General features: G+C 47.0%; 1 protein-coding gene across 1 annotated transcript in view; it reads right to left on the minus strand.

Moving 5' to 3' along the window:
* LOC141096108 (piezo-type mechanosensitive ion channel component 2-like) overlaps window positions 1–25,838 on the minus strand; it is a 242,528-nt gene that overhangs the window by 120,487 nt on the left and 96,203 nt on the right. The window contains 7 exon segments of the mRNA XM_073582522.1: window positions 4,920–5,023; window positions 9,903–9,944; window positions 10,029–10,202; window positions 10,563–10,711; window positions 11,044–11,225; window positions 21,134–21,239; window positions 21,321–21,584. Of these exon segments, the coding sequence (XP_073438623.1) occupies window positions 4,920–5,023; window positions 9,903–9,944; window positions 10,029–10,202; window positions 10,563–10,711; window positions 11,044–11,225; window positions 21,134–21,239; window positions 21,321–21,584 (1,021 nt within the window).

Genomic DNA, 25,838 nt, shown 5'->3' on the forward strand with positions numbered 1-25,838 from the left:
CAGGCCGCAAAACACCGTCTTTCCTGCTGGCTGTGAGAGGGGTGAAACAAGAGGGTGTAATGAGGGGGGAGTAATGAGAGGGATGCCGCAGCTGGACCCTCGCCAGGATCCACCGCCTGACTACACGCGCCGGATCCCGCCACTGCCTGCCCACCCACCTCCGTGCAGTCACAGCCGGCAGAAAAGACCGCGGCTTGAGACCTGTGCTGGAGATTGGGTGCGGCCACCCTCTGGTGGCGCCGCACACCATCTCCAGCTTATGCCGCAAAACACCATCTTTCCTGCCGGCTGTGAGAGGGGTGTAATGAGAGGGTGTAATGAGAGGGGAGTAATGAGAGGGATGCCATAGCTCCCAAGTGTCCCGGATTTGGCGGGACAGTCCCATTTTTGATTGCATGTCCCGCAGTCCAGGGCGGTAGCTTATTTTTCCCGCATTTCATTGAGCCGCCACGCCTCCCAGACAGACCCACCGGCCACCGCAGCCCCACAGTGATGAATCCCAGCGCCGATCGCTGGGTTCTTCAGTGCGCACAGGACCTGTGATGAGGTCACAGGAGGGGAGGAGTCAGGGGTCACATGATCAGGGGCGTCCGATGCCCCTGATCATGTGACCCCTGACTCCTCTCCTCCTGTGTCCTCGTCACAGGTCCTGTGCGCACAGCCCTGACCCCTGAGTGCCTGCACAACTCTGTTGTGCTGGTTGTCATGGTGCTGGATGAGATGAAGTTTATGTGTGGGGTCAGGAGGGGTTTTCAGTGTGGATGTAGCAGAGCTGCGCATGTACGAGGTGTACGGAGCAGAGTCGCACATGTACGAGGTGTACAGAGCAGAGTCGCACCTGTACGAGGTGTACGAAGCAGAGTCGCACGTGTACGAGGTGTACAGAGCAGAATCGCACGTGTACGAGGTGTACGAAACAGAGTCACACGAGTACGAGGTGTACGGAGCAGAGTCACGTCTGTACGAGGTGTACGAAGCAGAGCCGCGTGTGTACGAAGTGTGCGGAGCAGAGTCGCATATGTACGAGGTGTACGGAGCGGAGCCATGTGTGTACAAGGTGTACGGAGCAGAGCCGCACGTGTATGAGGTGTACGGAGCAGAGGCGCACATGTACGAGGTGTGCGGAGTGGAGCCATATGTGCAAGGAGTGGAGCCGCGTGTATTCGAAGTGGACGGAGGGGAGCCGCATGTGTAGGAGGTGTATGGAGCGGAGCCGTGTTTGTACGAGGTGTACGGAACGGAGCCCTGTGTGTATAAAGTGTACAGAGCTGAGCCGTGTTTATGGAGCAGAGCCACGTGTGTACAAGGTGTATGGAGCAGAACCGCGTGTGTACGAAGTGTATGGAGCAAAGCCGCATGTGTACAAGGTGTCACCCTCACAGTGACAGTAGTCAGAGACAGCGTGACTGCCAGGCGTCCAGCGATCTCTGTCCGGGACAGTGAGAGCTAAGCAGCTTATACTCACAGCGTGGCTGTGCAGGAGCGCTGCGTTAGTTGACAGAAATCTTGCTCTAGGACCTGCGGGCGGGGAGGAGCGACAGAGAAGCGCTTGATGCCCGCAGGACCTGTGTACCATGTGACCGCGCATCATAGGGGTGGGCGGAACTCACCAACAGGCTGCAGCAGCGCTGGTCACAGTGTGGAGGACGGTACAGAGATAGAAAGAATAGCTGTAGTCAGAGGAGCCAGAAGTCATGCATGGGTCAGGCAGAGAAGTACAGGGGCAAATATCAGAGAGAGGTCAAACGTAGCAAATGGTCATACACTAGATGGCGGCAGAGGTACAAGAGGGGCAACCAGAGGGAGGTCAAGACAAAGCCAGGGGGTCATACACAGGACGGGCATACAGGTACAAAATCAGAATCCAAGAGACGTTACCGTGGTCAAACCAGAACATACACCAGACAATCGTACAGGGACAGGCAAGAGGCACAAACGGAGCAGGGTCGAGCACACTCAAACTAGGAGTATAAACGACAGGGGAGGGCACTCACCTGAAGCTATAAAAACCCTCCCCGGGCCCAAAGAGAGGCTCTCCATATTAAACCCTACACCGCCTGCCCAGCATTCTGAATAAACCATGACACAAGGTTTACGGAGTGAAGCCATGTGTGTACAAGGTTTACAGAGCGTGGACGCATGTGTACAAGGTGTACGGAGCAGAGCAGCATGTGTACGAGGTTTACCGTGTGGAGCCGTGTGTGTGCGAGGTGTATGCAGCGGAACCGTGTGTGTACGAGGTATACAAAGCGGAACCGTGTGTGTATGAGGTGTCCCGGATCCAGCGGGACAGTCCTGATTTTGATAGTCTGCCCCGGCCGGGAGCTTACTTTTCCTGCGGACACAGGAGTACACGGCGGAGCCCCAAAGAGAACTTTAAAATTCACACGTGACATTCCACCGGAAGCAACGTGCTAGAAGCTGACCGGAAATGAGGTAATTTCGGGAGGAGATTGTGACAGAACCATGGAGGCATTTCAGGGAATGCTTCAGATCCATCACCATGTCCTCCTTCGATAGCGTGGACAGCAGGATCACCTTGGACTCAGGGATGCCGGCCATGTGAGTGGATCATGATATGTCCTGGAGGCTCAGGGGGGCATTACAATGGGAGCCGGGCTGCTATAGTATCTTTATAGAATCTTTCTTTCTCATTCTGTTTCTTTCTTTCTCTCTAACCTTTCATTCTTTCATCTGTATCTTTCTTTCTCTCTGTTCTTTCCCCTCTTCCTTTCTCTCTCTCTGTTCTTTCTTTCTTTCCCCTCTTTCTTTTTCTCTCTAATCTTTCTCTCTGTTCTTTCTTTCTTTCCTCTCTTTCTTTCTCTCTGTTCTCTCTTTCTTTCCCCTCTTCCTTTATCTCTCTCTCTGTTTTTCTTTTGCTATGTTCTTTCTTTCTCTTTCTTTCTTTCCCCTCTTTCTTTCTCTCTATAATCTTTCTTTCACTCTCTCTCTCTGCGTTTTCTTTTTTCTCTCTCTGTTCTTTCTTTTACTCAGTACCAGTCAGTGTGCCCACAGTACCAGCCACTGTGCCCTCAGTACCAGTCAATGTGATCAGCAGTGCTAAATGGGTGTGTTTTGGGCATGGACATGGGTGTGGTTAGTTGTGAAATGGGTGTGGTGTACAATTTGTCACGCCGCAGCCTTTGTCCCTCTTTCCCTTCTTCAAAAGTTGGGAGGTATGGGATGCCGCCGGACTCCCGCCAGGACCCACCGCCTGACTAAACGTGCTGGATCCCGCGGCTGCCTGCCCACCCACCTCGTGCAGTCACAGCCGGCAGGAAAGCCCGCAGCTTGAGGCCTGTGCTGGAGATTGGGTGCAGCCACCCTCTGGTGGCGCCGCACACCATCTCCAGCACAGGCCGCAAAACACCGTCTTTCCTGCCGGTTGTGACTGCACGGAAGTGGGTGGGCCGTCACTCTCTCCAGATGCGATAGCATCGGGCACACATCTAGTTATTATATAATATTTATTGACTTGACGTATTAGTCTATTTAGGAGCATTATATATTTGGCAGTATGGGGGTCTCAGCTTCAGTACCGCCTGGAATAAGCAAATTCAGTGGACATTTTGACCAGACATGGGCCCCGTACACTGGGACATTTAAAGAAGACTAGATGGGGGCCCGATGCTATCACATTGGGAGGGGGGTAATGTCACGATAGGGGCAGGCTTTGCAGCGTTAAGAATCTCTCCCCCCCATGTGGCCACCCACCTATCCACTCTCTCTTTCCCCATGTGCTAACTTCTCCCGTCTGTGCTCTCTTTGACCTGTCTACCCCATGTGCTATCCCCCTTGTCTGCTGTTTCTCTCCTTCCTGTGCTGTGTTCTCCCCTCATGTGCTGTCCCGTTTGAGCTGTCTCCCCCCTGTGCTCTGTCTCTCTCACCCCTGTGTCTAACCGTGGACAGAACATACCACAGCTCCTGGGCAGGGGAGGAAGCAAAAGACAATACTGACATTACAGCATTAGATCGCAGAGGATACATTTTGTGAAGTAAAATATTGTTTAAAAACAGTCATTGAAATATTTTACCTCACAAAATGAATCCTCTGTGATTTTTAAAATTAACTTTTGTTTGTGGGAAAACCCCTTTAATGTGACTGGCTTCCTTTGCCTGTAGGCACGTCGCGTATCTGCTGCCGGGATCAGCCGAATGATTCACTGCGTCTGTGTGGAATTCGTGCAGGTGCAGTGCGACGGTGTTCCACTGGTGGTACTGCGCAAGAGGCTGCGTGAGAGTGTGAGTGTGGGTGAGTGTGAGTGAGTGTGTGTGTGAGAGTGTGATTGTGAGTGTGTGAGTGTGGCTGTGAGTGTGAGAGTGTGAGTGTGTGTGTGAGTGAGTCTGAGTGTGTGTGAGTCTGAGTGTGAATGTGAGTGTGTGAGTGTCTGAGTGTAAGTGTGTGAGTGTGACTGTGAGAGTGTGAGTGAGTGTGTGAGTGAGTGAGTGTATGAGTGTGTGAGTGGGAGTGTCTGTGAGTGTGTGACTGAGTGTGAGTGTGACTGTGTGTGAGAGTGTGAGTGTGTGTGTGTGGTGTCTACGGCGTATAGAGTGTGTGTGTGGTGCGTACGGCGTATAGAGTGTGTGTGTGTGTGTGTGTGTGGTGCGACGGTGTTCTGCTGGTGGTGCCGCGCAATAGGTTGGTACCAGCAGCAGTTTCCATATTGAGACAGCCATCACTTGGGTGTCCCAAATATGGCGATCGGTGAACTTCCTCTGCTTAGAATTCTGGGATACGGTGACATCTGGACAGAACAGGAAATGAAAACATTACAAGGCAATTGTATAAATAGATGGTGTAAACAAAATTGCAGATTTCATTCAATACAGCATAAAATCAATACCAGAATTTTGTGTACACATTTCTTTAAATGGCATTTTAAAACCCAATATTGTAATGATAAAGATCTGGCTCTTACCAAGAGATTGTGGATCATCCTCAGTCGTGTCTCCATCCTCCGTAATGTTATCAATTTTTTCCAGTGTGCTCTGACTTGAACTTTTCTGTTTATCAGCATCCAAACTATAGAAATCATGAACAAATCAACAAAAATATACAAGAGACAGACCACAATTTGGTGTAAATGCAATTTATCGCATTAGTGGACACCAAAGACTGTGGTTATGGGCTGCTGCCACTAGGAGGCAGACACAAAGTAAAAACTGTTAGCATATCTTACACAGGATAGACCTCTCCTACAGATCCTAAAGTGTTTTATAATCCATAGGCAGCAGACTTTTGCAGGTCTTATCTCATTTTCTCTGCATTTATCATTTTATTGTTTTTTCCTCCACAGTTTCAAAACAGGGAGAAGGTGAACAAAGCTGATTTATCACAATGTTTCCCCTCTTCTAAGGAGACAAAGAAGAACCATAGCAGCCTAACTACTCCTTTATTGTTCACCTTCCATGGGGTCAACCAGGCTCCTCTTTTTCCAGTTTATACTCTAAATCCCTTTAGTTTCTGTCCTGAGACCCCTACTCTTCTCAATCTATACCTTTGGCCAGGGACAAGTCATAAAGTCCCTTGGCTTCTATTACACCTATAAGCTGATGACACTCCACTCAGATCTACCTCTCTGGTCCAGACTTCACCTCTCTGCTGTCCATAATCTCAGAGTGGCTATTAGCCACATCCTCCTTTTTTTCTTCTTGTATCCTAAAATTCAATGTGGACAAAACTGAACTAATCATCTTTCCGCTAAATCACCTAAATCCCCTACCTAATCTATCTATCACAATTAATGACACTCTCCGCTCTCTTGGAGTTACCCTTGACACTTAGCTGTCCTTCAAACCTTACATCCAAGCTATTGCCAACTTCTGCCACCTCCAACTCAAAAAAATCCATCCTTTCCTCAACCCTGAGTCTACTAAAATGTTAGTGCATGCCCTGATCATCTACTGCCTTGACTACTGCAATATTCTCCTCTGTGGCCTCCCTGCTAACAATCTTGCACTTTATTCCATCCTTAACTCTGCTAAACGACTAAGGCTAGGTTCACATTTGCGGATGACTGAGCTGTGGAGGGCTGCGGACTTCCTCCATGAAGTTCCGCCCACTGCCGCACTTCCTCCGGTCAGCTCCGCCTACGTCTGCATGCGAACCCGCGTCGAACGCAAAATGTTGGAATTTGATGCGGTCGCCGCATCATCAAAATGATGCATGCGGAGGCATCCACATACTTCTGCACGACCTGCATACCCAATGTTAAAGATAGGTACGCAGGCCGCATGCAGATGTAGGTGGAGCTGACCGGAGGAGGTGCGGCAGTGAGCGGAGCTTCACAGAGGAAGTCCGCAGCTCGGCCATCCACAAATGTGAACCTAGCCTTATCATCTCTACTCATGCTACTCCTCTGCTTCTCCTCTCTGCAAATCCCTTAATTGTCTCCTAATTCCCAAATGTATCCAGTTGAAACTGCTGGCACAGACCTACAAAGTCCATAATCCGACTCCTCCAGATATCTCCGAACTAATCTCCCAATTTCTTCCTTCTCTTCTCCACATTCATATGTTCCTCACCCAATCACCTCCAAGATTAATCCCGAGTATCCCCCAACCTCTGGAATTCTGTGCTGCCACACATCCAATTATTTGCCACACTTGGAACCTTCAGATGGAACTTGAAAACCCATCTCTTCAAGAAAGCTTACAGCCTGCAATGACCCCCTGCTACCTCTCCACCACTGAAGCTGCCGCAATCTCCTAACATAGTGTCTCCTTCCCCATTTGCCTGTAGCATGTAAGCCTGCAAGGGTAGGGACCTCTCTTTTCTGTACTAGTGTGTCATTGATAGTTTGTTCAGCGTGATTTATATTTGTATTTTCTATGTAATTCCTTTTCATGTACAGCACCATGGTATCAAACATGCTCTAAAAATATATAATAAAAATAATAATAATAATTTCCAGAGCGCACAGCTTACAGGAAACAGTGGTGACAACCACTGCTGATTCTCCCATGAAATCAGAAAATTAGGATGGGGTAAGTAGGACCTAGCCCCCCTTGAGCCATGAACTCATCTCCTTTTAAGCATCTGCATGAGTTCTTTAGTGTCTAAACTGACAATTTTTCCTGCCATTTCTCCTTCCCGGTGCTTCACGAAAACAGTGATATCCTCTGTTAGGTTCCCTTCTTCCTTTTGAAGATGGACCCTTTTCTACAGAATGCCTTCTACATTAACTTCATGAGCGTACAGCTCTTCAGAACGATCAGCGAAACAGCCTTGCCAACTCGTCTGATGCTCTTTCCATAATCTCCAGTTCACAGTTCATTTTACCAGAGCCATGGTGGTCTTTTGAATGGCCTACTATCAGTCACATATTACACACTTTTCCATTCTGGGATATTGGGATGCTTCCCCCAAACACAAGTTTCTTTAGGCAGCGGTGAACTAGTCAACCCCTTTCTGTTACTTTTTCTTTTCCCTGGGATATACGCTTGGACTTTTCAAGGTCATCTGTCTCGCCCAATGGCACGATTAAAGAATTTTTTTGAACTTGCCTTTAAAGTGAAGTTCTTTGTGGACACAGACTCCAGCCTTGTAATTCATTCCCAGATTTTGAGCATTTACTGGTTTTATTGGTTTCCTACTCTTCTTCTCATTTCTTACCCTTCCAGAGGTTTATTCTGGGTTCACGGTTTATCTGGTCCATTGATGTCTCTTAGTTATGAAGGCTCCATGTTTTCCACAGGGATATAGTCTGAGTGTTATAACTTTATATACTCCGTGCAATGGAGGTCGGTGACGTGGATCAGAAAAGAGGCCTGAGCTCATAGGTTTCCAGTTCCGTAGTATTTATCAGAATCAAGCAGGTTTACAGATAAGACACAGCAGGGTAAAAGCAGATGAAGATAATAATGCAGTGAGCAAACGTACAGACCGTGGAGACGTATGAAGATCAAGTTGCCAGGTCCGGAGACCTGGAGAGCAGGCCAGGTCTGCTAGCAGAAAACAGTCTTGAAGTGGAGGTGGGTGCAGAGCTGATCCGAAGAAACAAGTCCTTACAATGAAACAGAGATTCAAAGGCAAGCGGGGTATCCCAAGGTATCGAAGAGATGAGCTGGTTAGCAGTCCTTCCAGCTTGATAACAAGTCCAAGAACAAGTATACTCAAGCAATGAGTAATCATACAGAGCATCCTTATATACAGAGCAGACAGGAACAGGAAAGATCAACACAGGAAATAAGATGGCCCCTGTGAGGCTAGTGACTCCATCTTGGATGAGGGCAAAAATGAACTAAACTAAGGGCGAAGCAGAAACTGAGCGACAGACATAAGGCAAGGATTTCAGAGAACGGATATGCAGTCCAAGTCCTTACACTGAGTAGGAGAAACTACCAATTTTGGCCCAGTGGCTTAACGCCTCTTATACACATTAGACAAACGTCGGGTGAACCCACCAATATTTTCGGGCTTGGCTAATGGTCTGATGTGAAGTGATAATGATTTTGCCATTTTTTTTTGTTCTCGGGAGATAAGCAGGGAGATAAAGTAAAAGGAGTCTGGCAGCAGCTTTTGAGAGATGGAGAACACAGGAGCACTCGGCAGAGCAGGGCCTCCTGTTTATGGAGCAGTCGGGACAGATAGCTGTCAGCGAAACAAATGTTCGGCCAAATGGTGGTTTCGCCAACAGCTATCTATTAAGTATGGGGCTCCTTAGTGTTTACCTCCTAATGGCAGAAACCTATGCTATAGTCGTCTGTGTTTCTTAAATGAACTCAATAGGAAATGGATTATCAAAAAAGCACTTTTTGCATGTTTATTTTTTCTCATTTACATTAGATTCTTTAGCTCACCTGTGGAACGAATGGTGTATGTAAAAGTAACATTTACTGTTTACCCAACCATCAGTTCTGTATCTGTTTCTTGATGGATACCAGTGACAACCATCAGACCCCATTGACTTACAATGGCATCTGTATGTTTCCACTCAAGTGTCCATCATTTTGATAGAAGACATAGTCCTAAATAATAATTGAATTCTGCATCAAAGCCTTTTATATTAATTTACAACATATATTTATATTACTTCTATCACTCCCTTCATGGAAAGCATTAACTTCATAAAACTATAGGACCTTTGAAACTGAACATTTTGTTGAAAAAGTTTCTACATTAGAAAATTGTTTTTGGTTCCTTACGTTGTCTTCAGGTTACCCAGGTTAGCTTTTATCCTAAAAGTGAAAATGCATAAAATCATTTTTCTATTGTGGAGAACAGGTAAATAGGTAAAAGCAGACACAAAGTAGAGAACTTTTTTAAGCATTTGTGGAAGAAAAAAAAAGGATTTCTGTTTCCTATTTTTGTCAGTTGGCAAGGTGCTTATAGATTTGGTGGAATAAATGGGGCAGCAACATGTAGAACTATTTTTTCTGTGACAAAATTTGTGACCGATGCTCTGAATGCAGATGTCAACACAACGTAATGCTGAACATAACATAAAGATGTTGGTTCTCTTTTAGTACAATAAAACTGTCCCATAAAAAAGTATACTAAAAATATTTGAGACAAAGAAATAGAAAAAAAAAACCTGCAATCTGTGCATTTCACATTTCTGTTCCCATTCATGACTAGTTTCATCTAAAACCCTGAAAAAAGATCAGGGTTTAGACAGTGCCCGAAACAGAAACATTGACTTCTAAACATGAAACTTTGGATTATGTTGGAATTCCTTTTTGGTGGGTTTAGGCCTTTTGGCCAAACACAATTGCATAATCAACTATTCTATAGCTAAAATGTTAGACACTGCCGGAAAGGAAGCGAAACATGGCATGAACTCCGGACTTGATGAAGTGTTTATGCACCAATCGAAAACTAAAAAAAAAAAAAATAGTATGGACCCTTTTTCTTAAGATTATATTAACATTATACACATGTCTGACATTGCCTTACTCACATGTTGGACAGAATGAGGACACGGTTCTCGAGCTTCTTCTTGCTATACAAGAAAAAACACAATTAATGTAATGTGAAATGGCTTTTAACAGTGCATTACACAAACCAATCCCTTTTTCTTACAGACCTGTCATCAATGCCTCCTTCATTGACTGGGATGTTATTGAGGTCTGTTAGCTTCAAGAAGTCCTCGTTAAAGTAGTAGAGCTGAAGGATACAAGCCAGGAGGAAGGAGGATGGAAGCAGTATCCCCGCAAACAGCTCCACCGTGCTGTACTGCTCCAAACCCAGATCTCTCAGTCTGACCATAAATATTATTTGGAGAGAAGAATTTGTCACTAATCTCACATACTGACTTGTTCAACAATCCATTTTACTGTACCTTATATTGTGCAATGTAAGAGGTGTATATTACGTCTACTGAAAAGTTACCGCATATAAAAGTATCCCATATCAAGATATGCTTAGGTATGATGTTTTTACCAATTGTAATAACATTTGTCAGATGAGAGTCAAGTACTGACTCTTCAACTTTAGTCTTTATAAGAAAAGTACATGTAGTTGGTTCCCATGTATATAACTAGCCATATAAATTGCAACAGTGGCCAAAATGTATTCAACCTATATTACTATGCCATGTAAAATCCCCCTATTTTCTCACCCCTCTTCAGACATTCCCAAAATCTGAAGGAAAAATCCAGAGATGGTCTTGAACTGGTAGACATAGACAGCAATGAGAACCACCATAGAGTAGGAGACCACTGTGATCCAAAAATATTTTAAGATTCTTCTCCACCATTCATAATGAATCTGAAAATTATTCAAGAAAAGTGTTGGACTAATTTAAAAATGACTTGACTTTCTCATTGTGGGTAATAAACCCTTGAAGCTTAAACAGTGACAAGGAAAATTACAGTGACGTCGACAAAGTGAAAGATTTCAGTGATCCATTAACTGAGGAACCGAAAAGAGTCACAACCTCTCAGATATGGCTCACTCTCACCAAAAGTGCTGCCTGCTCGGGCAACATTGGTGTTTTACTTTCTTACGGAATTTTCAGGAATTTCCAAATTTTCTGTAAAATTTGTAAAATAAGATACTTCCAAATCTTAGTCATTAGATATGAGTCAAAAGTTGCTCACCTTGTACAAAGACACGCAGAACAGAAACTGCACAATGTAAAGGATCTTATACAGCACAACTTTTCCGCTAAAACTGATCACAAAAAACATGGCACCACAAAAGTAAATCCAGTACTTCACTAGTAAACCCCGCACTATGGAGCCAACCATTTCCATAAATGCATTTGGAGGTTCCTCGGTTTCTGCAGAAAACAAAACACAATGGAATGGTATCTGGAAAAAAACATTAGACATATGTGTAATTATCATATCAAAAGTCAAAAAGGATTGATAAAACTTGTGGACCCTAGTTTGGTGAGAGATTGACCAGTTAAGGGATTATTTGGTTGTCCGAACTACCCAAAGACCAAACAATTCCAGATTATTTGACATGGTTATTAGAAAATGTGTATGGTTAGAGCAGGTGTCCCCAACCTGTAGCCTGAGAGCCACATGTGTCTTGCGGGCCCATGATGTGTTGCTCTCCTCTGTCTGCCAGTTTGGTGCATTTGAACCAGGTGTTGCAAACAGCTATTAAGAGTACATCTTGAGATGGTGACTTTTCTGAGTAGTGCTGCAGACAAGAGCAGATCTGAATGGTGGTAAGATAGGAAACCCTGGAGCTTGGCATCAGGGCCACCATCAGGGCATTACTAGACTGGTGTAAGGGGCCTGGGAGCTGGAGGGGCCTGCGGTCAGAATTTTCATAAACCGGAGCACTGTGTGTGTGGAGGGAGCAGGAGTCATTGTGACAGACAGCTGGGAGAGGCAGCCAGTGCTGAGAAACAGGAGGGCGGGACTTTCCAGCATCCAATCCGGGCTGAGCGCGGGTTTAGTGCAGTTACAGTATTCTCCCGTCACACAGTCACAGAAGCAGCCCAGTCCCCCCAGTGAGTGTCTGAGCCTGTGTTGTTTCAGTGTCCTGCCAGGCTCCAGTCCAGTCCCTGCAGCAGACACATCCTCAGTGAATCAGCTGTGTGCTCAGTGACAGTGTCAGTCATACTATCAGCACAGCAGCCGCTCACCAAGGACACTGCTATGCCCTGAGTCTGACCCCTGCCTGTATCATGAAAAGAGCCGAGCTGAATGACCCCCTCACCTCCTGCAAAGAAGCATAAGACCGCTGAGCCCAACCTGCCCCCTGACAGGACTCCGCAACCCCCTCTCAAGATATCCTGCATTTACTCTCCAAACTTATGTAAAAAAACAGCAGCCTTATCCTTCTCTGCTCTCTGGGGGGAGGCATGGGGCCAGGACACTACTCAACAGGATTTATAGCCAGTGGCGTAGCAACTGTTTGTGGCGCCCGGGGCGGTCGAAAAATTTGCCGCCCCTTTGGTCGTTGATAATTCGGAAGCATCCGAAGAGCCCACACTACACTCAAAGATCTAATTTTTAGTCTGCTACTAACTCTGCTATTATTTCTAAATTTCTAGACTTTCAACTTCTTGCAGTTCTCTATATATATGTATGTATTAGCTTGATGATGCTGGATGAAGACCTAATGGCTTTTTTTAATAATAATTTTTAATAATGTGACAGAAAAAAACCCAGAAAGTACAAATTATTTTGGCGGACAGGGGGCGGACACTGACAGCTTGGGGTCCCTGTGCAAGAAATGTGTCCGGGCCCCCCTCCTTTTATGGCGTCAAAGCTACGTGTGTGTGTGTATATATATATATATAGATAGATAGATTATTGATATTATATAGCCACACACACACATACAGGTATATATTACATAGTCTCCTTTATTATGTATATTGCTGTCCCATACACAGTGCCTTCTCTTGCTATGTACAGTTCTGTCCCTTACATATTGGATTATATAGAGCCCTGTTTTTTATTACATACCGTCCTGTCTTGTTAGCTGTATAATGCAATGATGGCTGATGGAGCATGGGAAAGCTTCCTTTCTAATGGAGGAGCTGATGGACTGGTCGTCTGGTCACCGGCTCCTCGATCAGCAGTCATTTTATATCTAACAAGAGAGGGGACCATGTAATAAAAGAGGGCGCTGTGAATAACAAAAATAACAAAAATACACTATGTAAGAGACAGCACTATACATAACAGCAGAGGAAGCTATATAATAAGGGACGGCACCATATATAACTAGAGAGGATGGTAGGTAATAAGGGGCGGTGTTATACATAATAAAAGAGGAAACTATGTAACTAAGGATGGTGTTATACAGAATTAGTGAGTACACTATATACTAAGGGACTGTGTTAGACATAATAAACGATAATGTCTTCCTCCACCTCCCCCTGTTCCTAAGGCCATTATAAGTCCCCCTTCCTCCCATCCCAATCCCCCACACCCCTCATTGTCCTCCTCCCCTCGCATCCCATTATTGTCCTCTCCCCCACCTCCATCATTTTCTTCTCCACCACTATCTTTGCTTTCTCCCCCACCACTCCCATCATTGCCCATTCCACCACCTCCATCATTTCCTCCTCCTCCACCACCCCCATTTATTGCCCTTTCCACCACCACCATCATTGCATTCTCACCCACCACCCCATCATTGCCCTCTCGACCATCACCCCATCATTGTCTTCTCCCCATCACTGCCTTCTCCATCACCCCATCACTGTGCCTTCTCCCCATCACTCCCATCATTGCCTGCTCCATCACCCCATCACTCCCATCATTGTCTGCTCCATCACCCCATCATTGCCTGCTTCATCACCCCCATTATTGCCTGCTCCATCACCCCATCACTGCCTTCTCCATCACCCCATCACTGCCTGCTTCATCACCCCATCACTCCCATCATTGTCTGCTCCATCACCCCATCACTGCCTGCTCCATCACTCCCATAATTGTCTGCTCCATCACCCCCATCATTGCCTGCTCCATCACCCCCATCACTCCCCTCATTGCCTGCTCCATCACCCCATCATTGCCTGCTCCATCACCCCCATCATTGCCTGCTCCATCACCCTATCACTGCCTTCTCCATCACCCCATCACTGCCTGCTCCATCACCCCCATCACTCCCCTCATTGCCTGCTCCATCACCCCATCATTGCCTGCTCCATCACCCCCATCATTGCCTGCTCCATCACCCCCATCACTCCCCTCATTGCCTGCTTCATCACCCCATCATTGCCTGCTCCATCACCCCATCACTGCCTGCTCCATCACCCCCATCACTCCCCTCATTGCCTGCTCCATCACCCCATCACTGCCTGCTCCATCACCCCCATCATTGTCTGCTCCATCACCCCATAATTGCCTGCTCCATCACCCCATCATTGTCTGCTCCATCACTCCCCTCATTGCCTGCTCCATCACCCCATCATTGCCTGCTCCATCACCCCATCATTGCCTGCTCCATCACCCCATCATTGCCTGCTCCATCACCCCCATCATTGCCTGCTCCATCACTGCCTGCTCCATCACCCCATCATTGCCAGCTCCATCACCCCATCATTGCCTGCTCCATCACCCCATCATTGTCTGCTCCATCACCCCATCATTGCCTGCTCCATCACCCCCATCATTGCCTGCTCCATCACCCCCATCACTCCCCTCATTGCCTGCTTCATCACCCCATCATTGCCTGCTCCATCACCCCATCACTGCCTGCTCCATCACCCCCATCACTCCCCTCATTGCCTGCTCCATCACCCCATCACTGCCTGCTCCATCACCCCCATCATTGTCTGCTCCATCACCCCATAATTGCCTGCTCCATCACCCCATCATTGTCTGCTCCATCACTCCCCTCATTGCCTGCTCCATCACCCCATCATTGCCTGCTCCATCACCCCATCATTGCCTGCTCCATCACCCCATCATTGCCTGCTCCATCACCCCCATCATTGCCTGCTCCATCACTGCCTGCTCCATCACCCCATCATTGCCAGCTCCATCACCCCATCATTGCCTGCTCCATCACCCCATCATTGTCTGCTCCATCACCCCATCATTGCCTGCTCCATCACCCCATCATTGCCTGCTCCATCACCCCATCATTGTCTGCTCCATCACCCCATCATTGCCTTCTAGACCATCACTCCCATCATTGCCTGCTCCATCATACACACAGACACACACACACACACACAGACATACATACATACATACACACAAGACACCACCTCTCTCCTCTCACCTGTCCGCAGCATCGCCCGCGCTTCCTCCCTCACACAGCAGCGGCCGCTGAATGATGACGTCACTCAGCGGCGCTCCTCTGTGTGAAACAGGAAGCGCGGCCTCCGGGCAGGAAGCAGGACGGACCATTGCCGCTCCGCTCCTGCTATTCACTCTTGCAGGCAGCGGAGCTGCCGTGATCGCATCGCTCCCTGCCCGCCGCTGCATTGCACTGCAGGGTGGAATTGCTGCTGCCGCGCCGCCCCCACACACATGCCGCCTGGGGCGGACCGCCCCCCCCACGCTACGCCAGTGTTTATAGCTGATGAATAGGCTCACCTCCCAGAGATGTTATGTAACACAACCACACCCTATATATATATATATATATATATATATATATACATACATACACAGTACAGACCAAAACTTTGGACACACCTTCTCATTCAAAGAGTTTTCTTTATTTTCATGACTATGAAAATTGTAGATTCACTCTGAAGGCATCAAAACTATGAATCTACACATGTGGAATTATATAATTAACAAAAAAGTGTGAAACAACTGAAAATACTGTAAGTCTTATATTCTAGGTTTTTCAAAGTAGCTACCTTTTGCTTTGATTACTGCTTTGCACACTCTTGGCATTCTCTTGATGAGCTTCAAGAGGTAGTCACCGGAAATGGTCTTCACTTCACAGGTGTGCCCTGTCAGGTTTAATAAATGGGATTTCTTGCCTTATAAATGGGGTTGGGCCCATCAGTTGTGTTGTGCAGAAGTCTGGTGGATACACAGGTGATAGTCCTACTGAATAGACTGTTAGAATTTGTATTATGGAAAGAAAAAAGCAGCTGAGTAAAGAAAAACGAGTGGCCATCATTACTTTAAGAAATGAAGGTCAGTCAGTCCGAAAAATTGGGAAAACTTTGAAAGTGTCCCCAAGTGCAGTGGCAAAAACCATCAAACGCTACAGAGAAACTGGCTCACATGAGGACCGCCCCAGGAAAGGAAGACCAAGAGTCACCTCTGCTGCGGAGGATAAGTTCATCCGAGTCACCAGCCTCAGAAATCGCAGGCTAACAGCAGCTCAGATTAGAGACCAGGTCAATGCCACACAGAGTTCTAGCAGCAGACACATCTCTACAACAACTGTTAAGCGGAGACTTTGTGCAGCAGGCATCCATGGTATAATAGCTGCTAGGAAACCACTGCTAAGGACAGGCAACAAGCAGAAGAGACTTGTTTGGGCTGAAGAACACAAGGAATGGACATTAGACCAGTGGAAATCTGTGCTTTGGTCTGATGAGTCCAAAGTTGAGATCTTTAGTTCCAACCACCGTGTCTTTGTGCGACTCAGAAAAGGTGAACGGATGGACTCTACATGCCTGGTTTCCAACGTGAAGCATGGAGGAGGTGTGATGGTGTGGGGGTGCTTTGCTGGTGACACTGTTGGGGATTTATTCAAAATTGAAGGCATACTGAACCAGCATGGCTACCACAGCATCTTGCAGCGGCATGCTATTCCATCCGGTTTGCGTTTAGTTGGACCATCATTTATTTTTCAACAGGACAATGACCCCAAACACACCTCCAGGCTGTGTAAGGGCTATTTGACCAAGAAGGAGAGTGATGGGGTGCTACGCCAGATGACCTGGCCTCCACAGTCACCAGATCTGAACCCAATCGAGATGGTTTGGGGTGAACTGGACCGCAGAGTGAAGGCAAAAGGGCCAACAAGTGCTAAGAATCTCTGGGAACTCCTTCAAGACTGTTGGAAGACCATTTCCGGTGACTACCTCTTGAAGCTCATCAAGAGAATGCCAAGAGTGTGCAAAGCAGTAATCAAAGCAAAAGGTGGCTACTTTGAAGAACCTAGAATATAAGACATATTTTCAGTTGTTTCACACTTTTTTGTTAATTATATAATTCCACATGTGTTAATTCATAGTTTTGATGCCTACAGAGTGAATCTACAATTTTCATAGTCATGAAAACAAAGAAAACTCTTTGAATGAGAACGTATACATATTGTAGGGATGTGAATCGCTTAGGTGCAGCGGGAGACAATCATGAGACAGGTTCTTCCCAAAGTTCATGTGGTTTATTCACGTCATAAACCCACAAGGCAGTGTAACACTGAAAAGTAACCTTCAGCTCAGGCAAAGGAACACAAAACGTCCGTGGTTTGAGACTCGGACCGAGAGTCTCAGCACATGCTGGGAGCTGTAGTCCTCCCCATATACACTCTCTGTAGTGTCCCACCTGGACACATGGAAGTCTGTCCACACTCTGACAGACTCACTCTCACTCTCTCACATGTGCCAAACACCTCAATTACCTAGCCCTGTAACCACGCCCACAGGTGATCACATGGCTATGACATCACTCAAGGTTGTATTGCACATAGACACACACAGGCTTCCCTGACACAGTGTAACAGAAATATCAGCAGTACCTCTGCTGATCAATACACCCTGGAGCCTGCATCCCAAGGCCACCCACCTTGAGACACATAATGGTCATTTAGGACCCTGCTCCTGTTACCACACTGAATGTGCCTGTACACCCGTCCTGGGACATCCACACAGCGCCCCCTAGCTGACAAAGTGGTCACTACACCACAATATATATACCTATAAATACATACAGTTGTGGCCAAAAGTATTGACACCCCTGCTATTCTGTCAGGTAATACTCAGTTTCTTCCTGAAAATGATTGCAAACACAAATTCTTTGGTATTATTATCTTCATTTAATTTGTCTTAAATGAAAAAACACAAAAAGAATTGTTCTAAAGCCAAATTGGATATAATTCCACACCAAACATAAAAAAGAGGGTGGACAAAAGTATTGGCACTGTTCGAAAAATCATGTGATGCTTCTCTAATTTGTGTAATTAACAGCACCTGTAACTTACCTGTGGCACCTAACAGGTGTTGGCAATAACTAAATCCCACTTGCAGCCAGTTGACATGGATTAAAGTTGACTCAACCTCTGTCCTGTATCCTTGTGTGTACCACACTGAGCATGGAGAAAAGAAAGAATACCAAAGAACTGTCTGAGGACTTGAGAAACCAAATTGTGAGGAAGCATGAGCAATCTCAAGGCTACAAGTCCATCTCCAAAGACCTGAATGTTCCTGTGTCTACCGTGCGCAGTGTCATCAAGAAGTTTAAAGCCCATGGCACTGTGGCTAACCTCCCTAGATGTGGACGGAAAAGAAAAATTGTCAAGAGATTTCAACGCAAGATTGTGCGGATGTTGGATAAAGAACCTCGACTAACATCCAAACAAGTTCAAGCTGCCCTGCAGTCCGAGGGTACAACAGTGTCAACCCGTACTATCCATCGGCGTCTGAATGAAAAGGGACTGTATGGTAGGAGACCCAGGAAGACCCCACTTCTTACCCCGAGACATAAAAAAAGCCAGGCTGGAGTTTGCCAAAACTTACCTGAAAAAGCCTAAAACGTTTTGGAAGAATGTTCTCTGGTCAGATGAGACAAAAGTAGAGCTTTTTGGGCAAAGGCATCAACATAGAGTTTACAGGAGAAAAAAAGAGGTATTCAAAGAAAAGAACACGGTCCCTACAGTCAAACATGGCGGAGGTTCCCTGATGTTTTGGGGTTGCTTTGCTGCCTCTGGCACTGGACTGCTTGACCGTGTGCATGGCTACATGAATTCTGAAGACTACCAACAAATTTTGCAGCATAATGTAGGGCCCAGTGTGAGAAAGCTGGGTCTCCCTCAGAGGTCATGGGTCTTCCAGCAGGACAATGATCCAAAACACACTTCACAAAGCACTAGAAAATGGTTTGAGAGAAAGCACTGGAGACTTCTAAGGTGACCAGCAATGAGTCCAGACCTGAATCCCATAGAACACCTGTGGAGAGATCTAAAAATGGCAGTTTGGAGAAGGCACCCTTCAAATATCAGGGACCTGGAGCAGTTTGCCAAAGAAGAATGGTCTAAAATTCCAGCAGAGCATTGTAAGAAACTCATTGATGGTTACCGGAAGCGGTTGGTTGCAGTTATTTTGGCTAAAGGTTGTGCAGCCAAGTATTAGGCTTAGGGTGCCAATACTTTTGTCTGGCCCATTTTTGGAGTTTTGTGTGAAATGATCAATATTTTGCTTTTTGCTTCATTCTCTTTTGTGTTTTTTCATGTAAGACAAATTAAATGAAGATAATAATACCAATGAATTTGTGTTTGCAATCATTTTCAGGAAGAAACTGAGTATTATCTGACAGAATTGCAGAGGTGTCAATACTTTTGGCCACAACTGTATCTATACATATATATAATCACAAACAGTATATGTTAGGGTATATCCACACATTGCGGATTCTGCTGCGGATCCGCAGCGGATTTGGCCCTGCGGATCCGCAGCAGATTCTGCTGCGTTGTACAAGTACCATTAAAGTCTATCTAAACCAAAAACGTTGTGCACATGCTGCGGATTTTCTGCAGATTTAAATCTGCAGCATGTCAATTCTTTGAGCAGATCCGCAGCGTTTTTACACCTCTTCCATTATAGGAATCCGCACAAAATCTGCAGCAAATCCGCAGGTAAAAAGCAGGTCATTTGACCTGCGGATTTAGCCAAATCCACATGGAAAAATCCGCAACAGAATCCGCAACGTGTGCACATACCCTAAAAGTATGCAAAAATTCCACAGTACTGTATTACAGAAAAGTAACTGAGGCCGGACTCCAGCATGAGAGGCTAATGAGAGAAGATCTGCAGGGGAATGAAGGCTATTAGTCCTCGCTCACACAAGCGTATAACACGGCTGACTGCTATGTGATGTTTTATTGGATAACACTCGGCACAGTGTCATACTATGGGTCATCGCAGATCTGTGATTTTTTCTGCATACCGAATTCATCTGTGGAAAAATAATCTGCAGCACGCCTCAAGTGGCTCTGGAATTCGGATCACATGAAATCTATGGATGTGTGTGAAACATCAGGCTGCACTCAGCTGTCAGCTGAGTGCAGTCCGAATCCACGACCTCAGACAATGGAGAAGATGGAGAAATTAAGTTCCCTATCTTCTCAATGTGCTCCAATTATCTCATGCAAGAGAATCAGATGACACTTGGATGAGAGTTTGAGCCGAGTGTCAGTAGCATAATTGAGCCGATTCTCCCACATGTTAGAATCATCACTCACGTGACCCGGCCATACACTTTTTTTCAGCTGGACAATTCTTTTATATACCTTAATTATTCCTAATATTCCCGAAGACTTTATAATATAAGTATCCTTTTTCCCAAACCCACTGACCTAAGCAGGGCCACTATCAGGGCATTACTCCCCTTACTGGATGGGGCCTGATGAGCAGAGGGGGCCTGCAGCGGGGCCCCGGTCACTATGTGGTGGTAAAATGTGGTCTGGTCATGGCGTGATGGTATTTGTTCCTTGTATATGGGATTTTAGTTCACCATGTGGTGGTAATATGGTGGCTGGTCATGGTGCAGTGGTATTTGTCCCTTGTATGTGGCATTATTGGTCATTTTAAAAATGGAAAAATAAATAAAAAATATACCCAAATTGTATTGGATATTTTAACAAATGTTTAATAGGTTAGCGTAGAGTAGGGCCTGGCCTAAAGAGTCTACCTTGTTGTGGTGGCGGATTAAAAAATCTTTTGGCCAAAACAAAAGCTGCCTGCTATGTATGTGGTGATGGGAACTGTTAATGTGTGATTGGTGAGGATGTGGTGCAGAAGTGAAGTTTTTCCAAGAGAGGGCAGTAGGACTTTGGAAGGTTCGAGGGGTGGAGGCGGAGCTGGGGTGGAGCCTGGGCGGAGTTTCAAGGGGCCCTGCTTGGCATACTACCTTGGTATGATTTGAATGGACAATCTTTGGCTGTCATTATACTGATAATGGTGGCTCTGGGAGTCACAACTGTGAGTAGGGCAGGAGCTCGACCCTCTCTCAGAGCTGAATTTTCCTTTCAAGGTCAGAAAGGTTGCTCTCCTACCATCTATTTTTGCCTACTAACCACTTTCTTCCACCAGAACCTCTTTCAGCAATTCCTTTTCCCCTTCCTGTTGTCTCTCTTTTAGGTTCTGCCGTAACAATATCCAAAAGATGAAGGCATAGAAGATCTAAAAAAGGAGAAGAATCTGGGTATCAGTAAGTCAATTTATTCACAAGTCTCAACCGAGAAGATATTCTGCTTGTCCCACCTTTAGTCCGAGATGCACACACGGCATAGCATAAGGCTTTAAGTCAAAGTCGATTAGGACAGCTGTAGGTATTCCAGGGAAAAACTCGTCTTGGGAGATATTGAGACCCACAAAAAAATTTTGGACCACTAATATGTTTGCATACGAAGCCAAAAATGGTGCACTTAGCATGGCATAACGACGCCGATCCCGTGTCATCCAGATTATGCAGGACCAGATTAACAAGACAAATGTCAGCCAGCTGTTGTGTGTGATACTCCAAACCTATGTAACAACGGTATCTCATTAATATTAATATTAACAAAAAGTAATCATTTCATTCAAATTATAAAAAGAGAAGACCACAAGAAAATGCAATCGTTAGTGTACATTAAACATGTGAACATACAGTAGCTTTTATTATATAAACTGAGATTTGATGAGTTGATATTGCAGGCCAAAGGGAAAATCAGATTCTCGTGACATTCCTTGATCTAATTTTTGTAGGACTCAGTGTTATCATGGATAATTTATGTGGATGTAATTTACAAAATTGCTTCAGACTTTAACTGTGAATATCACCTTTAGTAACGCAACGGGCATAATCGGTGATAAATCTTCTTACCATATGGACATACTCTCAAAGTAAAACAATGCCACTGTATGTGGAACTGCAGAAATGGGAGATACCGGGCTGTCAAGTGTGAAATGGTTATATAAATATATCTGACAGTATGCTCTGTGCTTTTTTAGATGATTTTTAAGCTTCATTCAAACTTCAGGGTTTCATGTACAGTGGGGAGAATAAGTATTTGATACACTGCTGACTTTGCAATGGTTCCCACCTACAAAGAGTGGGGAAGTCTGTAATTTTCTTCGTAGGTACATTTCAACTGTGAGAGACAGATTCTAAAAATAAAATACAGAAAATAACATTGTATGATTTTTAAATAATTAAATTGTATTTTATTGCATGAAATATGTATTTGATCACCTACCAACCAGCAAGAATTCTAGCTCTCACAGACCTGTTAGTTTTTCTTTAAGATGCTCTCCTACTCTGCACTCATTACCTGTAATAATTGCACCTGTTTGAACTTTTTATCTGTATTAAAAACGCCTGTCCACATCTGGGGAAGGTGACTTGACGGACAGGCGTGACTGGAAGTAGGAGGGGACGGTTTGTGCACTAGAGACGGATATTGACAGGATAGAAGGGTAACAGCTGGGAAAGGTGGATAGGAGAGTGCAGTACCTAGAAATGACCACAAGATGGCAAGGGAGAGTAGCTTAGGACTCAACATCAGCTTATGGCTTGAGAAACGCTTAGTCATGGGGGGCGGGGAGATAGGAACCCAGGAGGGGAATTCCCAGTGAGAGAGCGGATAAATAGAACAGGATAGGGTTCCAGGCAGGAAATTCCAGGGAGGAGCTCGGTAGAAGATGGTGAAGAGAGAAGAGCTCTACTAGGGGACGGACAGCAAAGAGACAGTCAGGGGGGGTGGCCCTGACCCGACGGACCGCAGGACAGACGAGGCCCCGGGGGTACCGATTGGACAACAACCTCAGGCAGGTGAAGCGCAGGCGATAGATTGGTCTAGGACAGCCCCAGCGAAAGATCCGCGAGGGACATTACTTCGACTGGAGCAAAGGTGCAGGTACCCGGGCCTGGAGACAGAGAACTGTAAAGAGGCTGCAGTGCGTGGTTGTGGTCGTCAGGAGGACGACGAATAAATCTGGAACTGTTACTATTGAAATCTGTCTCCGCCTCGTCCTTGCATCGCCTGGTGTCTGTGTCATCCGGACATGGTAAGCAGTGGTCCACCCCCCCAATCCGGCCCTCTACCACATTTGGCTAATACGACATCTTCCGCGGCAGGCCTGCGTCTGAAGAACCCAACAGGACTTGGACTGTTCACCTGTGGATTACAAATACCTGTGGATTACAAGACTGCTCACCTGTGGATTATAATTCGAGACTTGGTTCCGGATCCGGGGCGGTGGCGTCAAGAGGTCGAATCTCGTCGGGAGGCCTGCTTTTGGGAGCCACTGACGGCCCCCAGACATCGGGCGGAGAGGAGGAGCGACTTCAGGCTCTGCTGGAGCAGCCGCCGAAGACATCGCCTGGGAGCCTCCCCGTGGGACCCAGGAGCCTGGAGGCTAGCCATGCCGGACGGCGGGGTGAAGATCGGAGGTCGCGGGAGGAGCTGCGGACTGACCTGTCGGAGGCCGTGGCGCCAGGGAAGGTGAGAGATCCCCCGGCCTGGCCGGAGGCTCCGCGACCGGCCCCCTCCACCCGACCTTCCCGCACGGCCTCCTGCGTTCCTGTGGGCCCGGTCGCGGAGGGCTTTGCGGCCTCCGCTGGGCCGACCGACACTCTCACCCGCCACCCTGAGCCACCCCACCCGGCGGCGCATCAGCCCACATCGCCGGTGCGGAACCAGCCCGTGGCCGACGCTGCTGCGTTCCACCTTGCAGCAGCGGTTTACCACCCAAAGCCTGCCACCACTCCGGCCTCCCCTGCGGCCTCCTCACCAGTGCCGGCCGCCACTCTGGCCCCATCTGCGACTCAGATTGCGGCCTGCTCCGCGGCCACCTCTGGTTCGATTGCGGCGCCGGCCGCGGCCGCCTCGGCCTCGCTCATGGTTCCAGCTGCGGCCTGCTCACCGATACCCGGGGCCGCCTCTGCCGCACTCGATACCGCAGCTGCGGCCTGCCCATCCAGGTCCGCGTCTGCTCCGGCCCCCCTCCGGATGGCGGCTTCGGCCGGGCCATCGGGCTCCGCCGCCTATGCGGAGCCGTCTGCCATCCACACTAGCAGGCCTCATCTTTGCCGCTCCGCTTCTCATAGGTCAACGACCCTGGTCCCTCACCTGCGGTTGGAGCTGCAGGAGCTGGGGGCCGGATGGAGCGAAGCCACCACGTCGACAGATGAGCGCGTCCACGCCACCACCCGTGGTGGACTGCTGGGCCCCAAGTAGAGAAATGGCGCGGAACGCGCGCCGTGGAACCACTTTCGGCCCCTTCTACCCCTTTTGACTCATCTCTCAGGAGGGAGATGACCCCTGAGCCCTGGGCAAAAAGAACACTCGGGGCTCAGGAACAATCGAGACATCCCGGGAACCTCAAGGCTGTGGGGTTCCCCTGCTGGACTGGCACAACATCAGCCGTCAGGAGATGGCCCGGACTGTCGGGATTTCACTGCACCGCTGTGCAGGCCCCAATAGGACAGTTCGACGTCCAAGATAAGGGACATGTTTTATTGTCGATTGTTTGCTCCTGGCATAGAGGGGATGTGGGAGAGGAAGTACTCATGTTAAAGGGAGGGGGAGTATTTATGTTCTGTTTTAAAATGTTATGTTGAAAGAAAAGAAAAAAAAACGAAAAAACAAACAAACAAGGGAAAAGGGGTTACCCCTGTTGGGTAACTCGTATTGTTATTAAGGTAGAGATAACAGTATGCCAAAGTTGATTTAATGAGTAGTGTTATGAATGAGTCACCGTAGGAGGCAAAAACAGAAATACTAGCTAAGTCCAGAAAACCAGAGAAGTTGGCAGCTATCGGATTGCAGACCCCTGAACCTAACAACAACTAGCAGTAGCCGTGGGGGTTTCCTACGGTGCCCTAGACCCCTCGATCACAGCCGGAGAACTACATAGCCTAAAGACCGAAAGGGAAATCTAAACTGCCCCAGAGCAGACCCCAAAGCAATAGGCAGCCCCCAACATATAATGACGGTGAAGCAAGATGAAAAAACACTCACACAGATAGAAAGATAGGCTGAGCAAATGATGGGGCCCAAGCTAACTAAATAGGACAGAATAGAAAAGCTGCTGTCTGCAATCCGCCAAAACCCTCTCAAAAACAAGAGCCAACAGACTGATAGGGAAAAAAGCCCTGAAGACGCTAGGCTTCAAAAAGACTATATCAGTACTCAGGTATTATCTGAAGACAGAGCAAAAAGGAATTCAGCTCTCCCAGCAGGGAAAGGCAGAAATCCAGAAAAACAAGGCAAAACAAACCAAAACACAAATGCAAAAAGTAAAGCAGAAAACTTAGCTTTTGAGGAGCAGGAATCAGACTGGTCTCCAAGAATCCCTCAGAGTAATCACCCGCATGGCAGAAGGGCGTCGGCTGCCTTATATCCAGTCAGCAATCCCAGTCACCCAGTCATCATCATTCTGCTCAGGTGCTTTGTAATCAGCCTCACTACCTTCCTTCACCAGAAGAGGGAATTCATCAGACCTCAATGGTGAAGGGGAAAATGAACTCACAACAGAGTACTGTGTTTAAAAAAAAAAAAAAATCCGTGTACGAGGCAGATTTGATGAAGAAGCCGACCATGACTCTTTTTAGGTGAAGGACTTAGAGACGAAGAACATCAAACCAGACAGTGGTCCGTCAGTCAGGTCCCCGACACCACGGACACCCCAAAAGGACGGGCGGGCACCAATGATAACCTGGTAGGCGAAAGGCCTCGGTCATGGCGCTCCGGAAAGCTGAAGGTAGTGGAAGGGGAGAGTAGTGGGAGGTTCACG

The sequence above is a fragment of the Dendrobates tinctorius genome, unplaced genomic scaffold, assembly GCF_039654945.1.
Source record: "Dendrobates tinctorius isolate UK_male_01 unplaced genomic scaffold, ASM3965494v1 ptg000071l, whole genome shotgun sequence".
NCBI classification, from domain to species: domain Eukaryota; kingdom Metazoa; phylum Chordata; class Amphibia; order Anura; family Dendrobatidae; genus Dendrobates; species Dendrobates tinctorius.